Genomic DNA, 12,715 nt, shown 5'->3' with positions numbered 1-12,715 from the left:
AATGGTAATCCCGTACTTATAGTATATTATTAGACTTATTATTACCAATATGAGACTTTCTTGCAAAAAGTCTTGCATTACATTACTATGTTTTAGTTAAACTGAAATTGATGCCATAGGAATATTTTATATTTTTTTATTTTACACACACACACACACACACACACACACACACACACACACACACACACACACACACACACACACACACACACACACACACACACACACACACACACTTCATTCAGTCTTCTTTTAAGAATAGCAAAATCTTCTCTAGATAAAATTAGATCTCTTCTTGGACTTATACCAAGAAAGATTATTTGAAAATCACTTGACACGAGCATATTACAAATATCACCTTCTCAGCAGTCAAAAACTTGTCATCTTCACTGCTACTGTCAGACCACATAAGCGAGAGCTGTCGTTGGCAGACTGCCAAGAAGAGTCAATTCATGTTGAATGGGAGAAAGAAATAAGGCGATGTACGAATTGGTCACAACACGTAAAATCACGTGCATTTATACATAAAATTTTCCAACTGTTATACAAGCAAAATAGTTACCACTTTAAAAATTACAATGATCATAAAAGAGAAGTTAATTTTCCGATGTGTAATAATAAACACTCATCCTACAATACGATTGATTACCCTATTATCGGAATGGATTCTCCTTTTGACATATGCAGAAGTGTCGAAGGTGTCTCGTATCTACGGGTGTACTATAAAGGCATTATTTTACCTCTAAATGGCTATTCTATACAAATGTGAAACCCTCCAACCAGTGGACACTGTTATCACATTTGGAGTATTGTACCTAAGATCTCCTTAAAAATATTTGACTCAGTAATGAAGAGAGCAATTTAGATGATTAACGACTCATCTCCAGCCAATTCATTCCGCTCTCACAGACATTGTTACTTTCATTATCTATAAATCTTTCCAATGTCACATTCATCAGAATTGGTATCAATTATTCTTCCACTCTACTCTAAATCTATTAAAAGACATGGCAGACATTCGACACTCCTTACAACTCAATTGTAAACTCACAGAACAATTTTTTTTCCTCTTCATTCTTTTTACTGCTATTATTTGGATAGCAGTAAAAAGAATAACTTTATATGCATTTTGTAAAGAATATAACTGATAAGTCTTCAAAAGTCAATTGACAAGTCTCTTTCCTCCTTTAAACTTTATATCCACTCACGGTATATGCTTCCTCCTGTAAGCTTTATATCCACTCAAGGTATGTGCTATATGTTGAACAACCATGTATAGGATTACCATAAAAATAAAAATTTGAAAAAATATTATTTGAAAACTTCAAATAATATTCCTACGACATCAGTTTCACTTTAACTAATGCAAGACTCTCTGCAAGAAAGTCTCATATTGGTAATAATAAGTCTAATAATATACTATAAATATGGGATTACCATTTTAAAAAAAACTGCCGTGTCATCCAGTAAAACAGCCATACATTCACCTTTTTTTGGCCAATTTAATGATAATACAAAGTTTCATATTCAAATCTGTAAAATTTTAGATTCAACAGAATCACTCTTCCTCTTTTGTAGGCATATCATAAGTGGTTCACCAATTCAAAAAAAAAATTATATCGAATCAGTAAAGCCTCAGAAAAGCTTCAGTCATCAATTTCCTGATATGTATCCTCAAAAGGTGGTCAGGCTATTAAAACAGTACCACATGATTAACTTTACATTATTTTTAATCTCTTATCAACAATTTTTATGCAAATTAGTCTGTTTCTTGTCAGCACATCCCAATATTGTAATATCTAATATTTTATTCTTCAAAGGTGCTTCTTGACTGAATCAATCCACCTAGACCTTGATCTTCTAGATCTTTTTCCTGCCATACTGACATCAAACACCAGTTTTGGTAATCTCTTGTTCTCTCATTCTATTTAAGTGACCATACCACATTAGATTATTCCTGTTCACACATTCTTAAATGCAAACAATGTCAAGTTCCTTCCTAATGTATTCATTTTTAGTCATCGATACCATCTGTTCAGGCCCATAATTTTTCTAAGAACTCTCATATTTATGGTCTCTAATCTTTGATCAAGTGCTTTATTTCTAAATCCATAATCCAATCCATAACCTAAAACTGGTTTGAATACTGTCTTGTATACTGCTAGTTTAATGTTTTAGCTAATTTCTTTCAAATTTATTCAACTTGCTCTCCACCATACCAGTTTTGCTTATTCCATTGTCTATTTCCATATTTAACTTGCCATCTTCATTAAAATCTGGGCCTAAACAGCTGAAATATTTTACTTGTTTTATAGGCTCTGCATTCAGACTGCAGCTGAAGCTTTCTATGTTCTGCCTATTTTCTTAGTTTTGGTCTTTTTATTGCTGATTTTCATGCCAAATCTGTTACAATTACTATTCAATTTAGTCAGAGAATTCTGGATATTTGCAGTGGATGTGTTTAGAAGTACATCATCATCTGCATAAAGAAACCAGCAAAATTTAATACTGCCCATTCTAATACCAGGTTTAATGCCATGTGTCCCCCCCCCCATTGTGATCCATACAAATGATGATGAATAAGAGTAGAGGTAATGTGTCTTATACCTGATTTTACATCAAACCATCTTCCTGTTCCCCATCAATTCTAACTGCTAACTTTCAACTTAAATATAGACTACGTATTATCCAGTATGATGTTCCATTTACACTATATAACTGTGATTTTGAAAAACTTTTCCCTGGGCACCTTGTCATATGTCTTTTCCAGATCTACAAAACTGAAGTACAGATCCTTATCATATTCCAATGATTTCTCAACTATTTGTTGTAAAGAGAAAATCTGATCCTGATAACCTCTATTTGGCCTGAATCCAGCTTGTTGTTCTCCTAGTTTCTCTTCCACAATTTTTCTCAGCTTCTTTTCAAGGATGCTTGCATAAATCTAACCTGGAACATGTAGCAGGGAAATTCCTCTGTAATTCTCATATTCCATTTTATTCCCTTTTTAGAGATGAGTACTACAAGAGCACTACTCCAATCATCTGTAATTTAATCTTATAACAAAGCCCTCTGAATTATGCAGTATAGCCACTGCAAAACTTTTATACACCTCCATATTTATGTATTTTGCCATATATCATCTACTCCAACTTCCTTTCCACATTTCAATTTTTTGCAGCTTATTCTACCTCAAGTATGTACTCCTGTATGCATTCCTCTTGAAAAGTTCCTACTAGAGTTCTATCACTGCTTGTTTCATTTAACAGTCTTTCAGAGTAATTACTCCAGACATCTAGGATATCGTTATCTTCTGTGTTAATGTTACCTTTATTATCTTTGATTCCTTTTACAGCATTCTATATTTCCTCCATTTCTAAGCTTTTTCAATAGCGTCAAGAATATTCTTCTACCCTTCTGATATTTACCTTCTATATTCTTATTGAAGTCTTCCAATGACTTTTGTTTAGCTACTTTCACCCATAGCTTTCTTTTATTTTTCTCTGTATTATTTTACGATATCTGCCTACTTCTTTTCTAGGAACTTTCAGTATACTTTCTTCTTTTCCATGACTTCTTCTTTAACTTCCTGTGTATACCATGGCATTCTTATTTTTCTATCCTTGCATACAATTTGAACAGAAAAAGCTACCAAATATGCCTCCCTAGCTGAATCAATGTTTTCTTCAGAATTTGCTACTGTGACTCCAAGGTTTGGTTCTTGTTTTCGAACTGTTTCATTCTTTCATCAATGTTTGTATAGTTGAGTCTACAGTTTACCTGCAAAAGCTGTTCAATTTTATTTCCTTTTAAAACTTTTTTTTATATACTATTCAGTTTTATCCTATAAAACAAAGCGATGGTTATTTCTAATTTCAAGTCCTCTATACACTCTTGTATCCTGAACCAGCATGAAGATATCACCTATCAACAATGATGTAGCCAAGGCTTTTTATATTTCTTGTATCTTCTCTTCACTTGAGCTTGTGCACATCTTCATGCTGGAATATGGTATTAGCAATGATGAGTCCATGTCTGAGCAAAAGCCCAGCAAATACTTACCATTATTATTAGCTTTGCCCATTTCTCCAAATTTTCCAAAAACGTTTGGATATATATACCTGGTGGGATTAATTTCCTACTCTGCTGTTCAGATCTTCAACAAGGACCAATTTTGCCATTTTCTTTATGTCAGCTGCCTGCTGCATTCACTCAAGATATTCCTCTGAGAAACCATAGACACAAATAAGTTTCATTGTCCATTTTCCCATTTTGAAGTTTGCCCATATAACTCTACTTGAAACCGCCTTCCAATCAAGAAGTTTATCTTCACGTTTGGTGTTGAATGCTATTGCTACGCCTTCCAATCAAGAAGTTTATCTTCACGTTTGGTGTTGAATGCTATTGCTACACCTTCCTTTCCTTGATCATTATTGCCTGTACATAACATTCTACACTTATTATTTAGCAAGTTCTTAATTGTTTTTGTCTTCTTTTTTCAGTGATGCCAGTTATGTCCACGTGGTACTTTTCTAGTTCTTCTGTAAGTTCAATTTTCTTTCCATTAATACTGCTATATTGATAGTTCCTATCTTCAGTTCTTTTGATGTGGTGCTTATTCTTCTTCTAGAAGTTGAGCTTGAGTGTGTGCCAGCAGCTGACTTTTCACTTTTCACCCTAGTTCCCTGACAAAAACAGTGAAGACTGTTCAACCAGGAAACTTCCCAGCAAGCATGAAATCTCATTATGTTGTGCACCATCATATTATTTGTAGTTTAAGCCAATAGAGAGTACAATTTGGTCAGCTAAGTTCCAAATTGCCAACCCATCCTTGTTCATTAAGTGCCCTAGTGGATACCTAACAGTGGGATGAGCCACGTGAAGGTGAGGATTAGACATTAAGTCAGAACTCCCAGTCAGTTATCCTCAATCCTTAAAGATGATCTCATCTCTTCCCAGTGGAGGTCTCCTCCCAGTTATTTGGCTTTGATTTACCTATGAAGAACTATTAATTCTGTACAAATCACTAATCAGACCAACCACTGAATACTGTTCTTACAATTAAGAGATGGCACCCTTATATGCCCTAAAAATATTTCACTAATAACAGGAGAGAAATTAAGTTGATTAATGACCCATCTCTCACTAATTTAGTTCACTCTATTTCACAAATTTAGGTTTCGGATATTTGCACTTTCTGCAAATATTTCCAGGGATACTATTAATGAGAATTGGCATCAATAATTTCCTCATTCCCTTTTAAATCTGTTAGTGTTTGCAAGAGATATTCAATACCTTCCCACTTCAACTACAAATGCACAGAACCAATTTTTCTTTTATCCCTTCTAATGCTGTCTTCTAGAACACTTCATTGTTATGGATTTCTTAAAAAATACAATCTGTGCATCTTTAAATTCCTTCCATGACAGTACTTGTGCATAAACAAATCATATTTTTTAAATTCATACTGTAGCAACACATAATTCAAGGTCAGTCCTGAACCACCTTGGCCAATTCGGAAACAGAAGGTAAATGCATTTTGTTATCAAAATGCATTTACCTTCTGTTTATTATTATTTCTTATCACTGTAGCTTTCAGAATTCTCAGTAGCGGCATCATTTCTGCACAGCTGAAAGGCAAGCATGGCAGACTATTTACTTTCTCTAAGCAACACAGAGCTGAATGGTGAGCACACTGATATTTATAATGTATAAGCTATAAATAATAATCATAACAAAACACAACTTTTGACAACTTCAAAGTGCTTCATAGACTAAAAGAAAATAGTTAAGTAGTATATTTTTTTCTAATTATTACACTTATGCAAACTTTTACAGTTGATTTTTTTTTCGCACTGATCATGAACATATAAAGAAGGCAGACAAGTATTTTATTACTTATATCTACAAATGAAGAACAAAATATTTGCCATCACAATTTTTGGTTACACAAAGTGAGTACAGACAATTTGTTCTGAATTTGAAAGTATCAGAAGATAAAGTATTATGACAAGAGAAAAGAAATAACTATACAGGTGATCAATTTGCCCAACTTATGAACATAAATTCATTCCTTGAAATGCGTTCATAAGGTAAATGCTTATAAGCTGAATACTTTTTTTTTTCATGTACTGTTAATCTTATTAATTTATCAATGGACTTTGTGCACTGTAAAATGTTCATAAGTGTGGGGGCTTTTGTGTTCGTTAAATGAATTGGGGGTCACAATTTAGTAGTCCATGTGATATTCGTAAGTATGAATTGTTATCTTCAAAGTTCATAAGTAGAGGTTTGCCTGTATCAAACAAGAATGTACTTAACACAAAAGCATTATTATAGCCCTTCAGTTCTGTTCTAAGAGTTGTAAACATTACAACCCTGCTGGTGAAAATTAAAGTTTGACTAATAGTGCAATTAATTACAAGGAGGAAAAAGACTTTTCTTCTCAATGATTTAATTTTGTATGTATAATATTTATTAAGCAGGTAATCAAATCAAATTTTTATTACTTTTATACATGTTCTAACCATTTCAATATTTATGGAAATATTCATTTATGGATAAAAGTAAAAATTTCTTCACTGATTACTTAGAAAATTAGTTCAAAAGCCAAGGAGAAATTAGAAGTTTGGCAGGATGTTTATTCCCATCATTTATTAATAGGAAAACTTCATAAATTTCCAAAATAGTGAACCTGTTCCAAAAGGGATTTTAACGTGATCACAATAATATTTAATAAAGGATACAAAATTATACCCATTAAACATGGAAGACATCATACTTGGTATTGCACCGGTAAACCACACACATCTCTGGCGTCAATTTACGACGTTTCATAGCTTTCGACAAAGCCTCTCTTACTGTCTGGCCAGGTCTCACTTGGACCTAAAAAACAGCAATATCAAAGATATATAAATTTAAACTATGTTATAAATATTATATTGAATTCAGTAATGTTATAAAAAACAAGTAAAAGCCCAATAACATTACATAATGTTACCTGCAATATCCAACAATTATTTAATGAGGAGAGAGGATCCAAATTTAATGTTAGAAATTAAGGTAACATCTGAAAACAAGATATAAACTAGTCTCCAAAACCTAAGGACAAACACTATTTCTGAAGATTGCAACTGCAAATTCAGACCAATGTTTGTGGCAATTTGTATAACTGACGATTTCAAGTAGAAGATGAATACACATTAAAATTTTCAAATCATGCTCAAAGGGGTCACGTGTTAGTACTCAACAGGATAAAAGGCAAATGCTGTGCTAAGTGAATAGTGTTTAAAAGAAGCTCTTTTTGTGAAGGAATAAGTTGCAAACTTTGATGTCTTATAATGTCCCAAAGAAATCATCTAGATGACTTTCCATGGGGAAAAATTATTGGAAAGCATGAAGAAGGCTGCAGAAATACTAATATTGCCAGAGTCTTTGGAAGCTCACATAGTATCCAGGCATTGGGTAACACATAAAAGAGAATGTCTTTATGATGAATGACAGACATTGTTAGATCTTGAATGATGGTTCTATCAAGAATAGAACTGCAACATTCAAGATTTAACAAGAACAACAATATCAAGCAAAAGCACACTTGTACTCTTGGCAAAACAGACATAATATGTGAAAATGCAGATGTTAACTTTGCTTAAGAAGGGAATTAAAATATAAAGGAAGAAATTGAATCCTAAATTAAAATGAAATCGAAGAAGGAAAAAGTATTAGATTGTACTATGCTTAAAGTATTGTCTAAAATAGATGGAAATCTTAAACTTTCAAAAACATCAATATTAAGCTATGCCATGTATAAAATCGCATATTGTTGTGCGACCGAAAGTTCAAAGGTTGCAGTTTGACCACCAAAGATGACGTAACGAATGATGAGTAGGCATTCGTGGAAGGTGCTCGAAATTTGCGTTCTCCGAACAGCTCGATCCTCGTTCAGCGAGGAGGTGACATTGTTCAGTGACAGCAAATAGGAAAGCATCGTAGAAAAGCTTGGAGTACGGAAGAGGGCGCTATAGAAGAGTTTAAAAACGAACTCATGTGGCTTGACTCTCTCTCTCTCTCTTTTGGCTCCTTTTACGTTTCTGGTTTTGGTTCCTGTGGTGTTCCCCGGTTGCGTGTGCCCTCCACGTGGGTTTCTGGCTCGTAGTTCTGAAGCAGGTCAGCATGGCTGATATCCGATAAGACGTCTGAAGATGGCATAGTGGCAACATGTTTCCAGGTGCTGAGTGGTGCGAATAGAAGAAGTTAAGCACAAGATGATGGCAGTGTTTCGCATTTTGGCCATCGGTCTGGTTCTAATCGATGAGAAAGCAGCAAAGGATTCCCTTTGAAGGTAAATTGCGTTAAAAGCAGCGACGCGAAAAATTCATAAGCCCAGAAGAAACAAGGGGCTAATTCAGGACGAGCATGTGACTCCATGTGGCAGTAGATCACCATACAGAGGGACAATCCATAACAAAGAACAGACAGAAGGATCGAGAAATCGTCTAACAAGGTGGTAACGTATAAATCTTCATTTTATGTATTAGTGACGAATGTGTAAAATGGACAGAGATTAGAAAAGAAGATAGTGAGATTTTAGAGACAGTTTCCTGTGTTATGTCGATCGAATCGGACTGGTAGTCTACGTTCATAAATTGTCTAAACCCAAGTTAATGTGTATGGGCCGTTAGTAGCAGTAATCTAGTTTGATATCGAGAGCCATGTTTGTGATTTAGATGAATCATGAGTGTGTATAAATAACTTGCCTGTTTGATTACCATTGCCTTGCTTTACTTGTAATTTAGTATTGATCTTGATTAGCTTTGAATATATGTGTTGTTCAAATTGTAACGTTCTTAGATAATTAATAAACATGCTTTCCCATGTATACCTGAGTTTGTCTGGGTAAGAGATTGAATTTTACCACTGCTTAGAGGGAAAAGGGGAAATTTAAGATTGTCAAGGCCATGACTGTATACTGAGAATGCTGAAATTTACTTACCTACTTAAACTAGATAAAGTATTACTTGATTTCTGGGAAGGTTTCTCTGGATAAGGATTTCTATCCTAGAGCTCTGACTGGCGCAGCATAAACAAATAAATTTTGTCAGAGCTCAAAATGGGAAATGGCCCCAGAAGGTCCGTTTAGAAGTTATATCTCAGTAGGCACAAAGGAGAACAATAGAGGTGAATTATAGGTGAAAACGACAATGTAATAACATCATTATACACTTAACAATTGTGAATTACGTAAACAACTGTTGAAATTATTACAGTTATCTGATATCCATTTAGGGGAACACATCTCACATACGATGGTGTCCAAAACCTATGGATGAACACTATTTTAACTGACAATTTCAAATAGAAAGTGAGTACACATTCAAATTTTCGATAGCATGGTAGCATTCGACAAGTAAAAGGGGCTACACTAAGCAAAATGTGTTTGAAGGAAGCTCTTTATGTGAAAGAATAAAGTTGCAAACTTAGATGTCTTGTAACATCTCAAAAGCATCATCCAGATGATTTCACATGGGGAAGAATTATTGGAAAGCTTAAAGGCTGCAGAATTACTGATGTTGTCAGAGACTTTGGAATCTCACGCAGCGGTTGTATCAAGGCCCCGAGCAGCATTTCAAACTAATGGAATGTGTTCCAGATATTTGCAAAGAGGTTGCCCTTGCTCTACCACTGAGCATGAAAACAGATTTTTGGTTATAACAGCAAAATGTATCTGATGCACCATGGCCGGTTGGCTTGCAAATTTGATCAGATATCCATTAACCTATTCAAGAATAGGTTAATGGATATCTCGATAAACTATGGTAAGTCGGCTGCGACAAGTAGGTCTATATCCCTGAAGGCCTGTAGTCTGTGTTTCTTTATCCACAGAGCATCATAGAGCACATTTTCAGTGATGTTGTATCCATAAAAATCAGAGAAGACACCAATGGGCTAACGTACTCTTCACAAATGAGAGTTGTTTTTGTCTTTCCTCCAATTCTAGACTGCACTTGATCTGGTATGAAAATGGTAGTGCTTACCATCATGAGAATGTTCTTGAAAGGGATAGATATGGAGGTGCTGGGTTCATAGTGTGGGTATGCATTATGCTAAATAAATGCACAAAACTACAAGTGCTGGAAAAGGGGACTATGACTGGTGAACAATATTGCAATGTAGTTCTTCAACATCATGTTCGATTGTTCCATGGTATTGTAGGCGAAGAATTCGTTTTTATGGATGACAATGCCACATCACATTGTACACGAGCAGTAGAGATATTCCTGAAGACCGAGGATATTAATCGAATTGAATGACCACCAAGCAATCCAGATCTCAATCCACAGAACACGTTTGGGATGCAATAGGGAGATGGTACTGCTGCTTGAAATTCCAGCTCCATAAAACAAACAAGGTCTTATCCTTGCTTTGGGGAAGAGTGGGCCAGTTTGCCTCAAGAACTACTGAATCACTTAGTGCTAATCATGGTACAATGTTGTGAGAGCTGAATTGCAGTTTGGGGTGGACATATTATTATTATTATTAAGAAAGAGAGAGACCTCCAGGGAGTCAGAGACTCATTGAGGGAGGCCACATACTACACAATACACACCAGTTATCATACTTATTCTTGAATTCATAAAGCTGTATGTTGCTTGTCAAATCCTTCTCAATATCATTAATGGCCAGATTAAATAACAGTGGACCAAGCACTGATCCTTGTGGTACACCACTAGTTACCTTAAATCTTGCAGACTCACATCCCCATATACCACTTTTTGATATCTGTCAGGTCAGCCATCCTCTTATCCACGCTAATATTCTATAATCCAAACCCATTTTCTCCAATTTATGCAACAGACTACCATGCTGTATTCTGTCAAAACCCTAAGCAAAATCCAAAAATATCATGGTGCATCCATTCCCCTTGTCTAGTTCAATAGTAACATTGTTATAGAATGTGAACAAGTTGCTAAAACATGACCTACCCTTAGTAAACCATGTTGTTCATTGCAAAGTAGAGATTCACTGTCAACCCAATTCTGAATGCAAGCCCTAACCAATTTTTCCTAAATCTTCACTATTCCTGAGATACTAATTGGTCTATAGTTGGATACATCGGTCCTTGCACCACCCCTGTGCAATGGAATTACCATACATTCCTTCCATCCCCAGAATCTTCCCTGTTCTGAGATATATTAAACAGCCTGGTCAAAGGAATAGCCATTTCAGGTGAACAATCTTTTAAGCAAACGTGCTGATATCCCAGTCATTCCCTATTGTAGAATTCTTATTCACTTTGTGCAACAGCTCTAATACCTTGTCTTCATACACCAGGTTGATAGCGCATTAAATGAACAACCTCTTATGCATCAGTCACCATCACACCATCTGCATTGAGTAGAGTTACTCTTTCATATTCATTTTCTTTTACTTGCAGTATATCAGAATTCTTTGAGGTTATCTTCAGCTTGCAGAGCCAGTTTCGTTTCATACTCAGACTTTGTTTTCCATACAACAGTATTCTATTGTATTCTAGCAGGCTAGAATACAACATTTATAACAGATGTCACCCTTATACACACGGTATTCCTTCCACATTGTCCCTTTCTTACAAATCTCTTGCTTAATAAGATTACACATTAATTTGACTCCTGCCTATTTATTCTTCGAACTCTCGGGACACAAACAATACTTAAATGATATTGCATCATTTAAGTATTGTTTAAATGCTTCCCATACTGTCAATATTCTTTTCATCCAGCAACGATCCCATTCCACTGAACTCAGCATACTCCTCAGTTGATCATAATTTCCTGCTTTGTAGTTAAGCATGTAACCTTTTCTGAATGGAACACTAATAAACTTAGTCACTTCCCAAGTGAGTACCACATGATCAGTCACCAACCGGAGGCAGAATAGTTACATCTTTAACCGAAATGCCCTTTGACACTCTTTGCTCCCGAGTTCCTTCTGTCAAACGCTGCTTGAGGAAGTTGTCCCACAACAGCTCAATAAATGCATTTTCATTCTTCTCATCAGATTTAATTCTACCCAATCAATATTTGGATAATTAAAGTCTCCCATTATGATTATTCTTTTCACACTCATCTTTTCTATTTGGTGATCCATTTCTTCATCACTAGCAACTGATCCACCAGGTCTGTAAACACTCCCACTATGTAATTGATCTTGTTAGATTCCATCTCACACCAGATAGCTTCAGACTCACTGCCACATGAAATATTGTTAGTCGAGTACTACAATCATAGGTCTGAACTCAAACTGGATTCAAGTATTATATCATTAGCAGCATGACTCCTCTACTATCCTCTGTATCCTTCCTAAAAATACTGTATCTTTACACTCAATACCAGTTAGTATATCTGATTCTGATAGCCATGTCTCGCTAATGCCTACAATTTGAGGTTGTTACATATTGACTAAGGCAACACTCTACCCCCCCCCCCTTGTTTCTGCTACTCCTAGCATTCGTGTATAGACATAATAATCTACCTGTTTGTTCTTTTGTATACTCTTGTCTGCAGTCTGCCTGATGCAGTTGGACAGCTTGCAGATCTCTATTCTTCTCTAATGCCTTAACATGTAGACATCTTTGCACACATTTCATGGGTCGAATCGCATGAACACAAATCCGAAATCGTTTCTCTGCATAGCTTCTCTAATTTGGAGATTTGTAGCTTTTGCCAAAAAAACT

At 35.3% G+C, this 12,715-nt stretch overlaps 1 protein-coding gene across 1 annotated transcript in view; it reads right to left on the bottom strand.

Annotated features, from left to right (window-relative positions):
* Positions 1-12,715, bottom strand: part of LOC150109194 (serine/threonine-protein kinase A-Raf-like) — a 344,481-nt gene that overhangs the window by 215,326 nt on the left and 116,440 nt on the right. The window contains exon 5 of the mRNA XM_090411929.1: positions 6,785-6,888. Coding sequence (XP_090268055.1) covers positions 6,785-6,888 — 104 coding nt within the window. The remainder of the gene's footprint in view (positions 1-6,784; positions 6,889-12,715) is intronic.

This window comes from Typopeltis vanoorti, chromosome 2, assembly GCF_054136105.1.
Source record: "Typopeltis vanoorti isolate ZY-2024b chromosome 2, IOZ_Tvanoo_1.0, whole genome shotgun sequence".
NCBI lineage: Eukaryota > Metazoa > Arthropoda > Arachnida > Uropygi > Thelyphonidae > Typopeltis > Typopeltis vanoorti.
The sequence above is the reverse complement of the archived record's forward strand: the minus strand, read 5'-3'. Positions and strand labels throughout refer to the sequence as shown.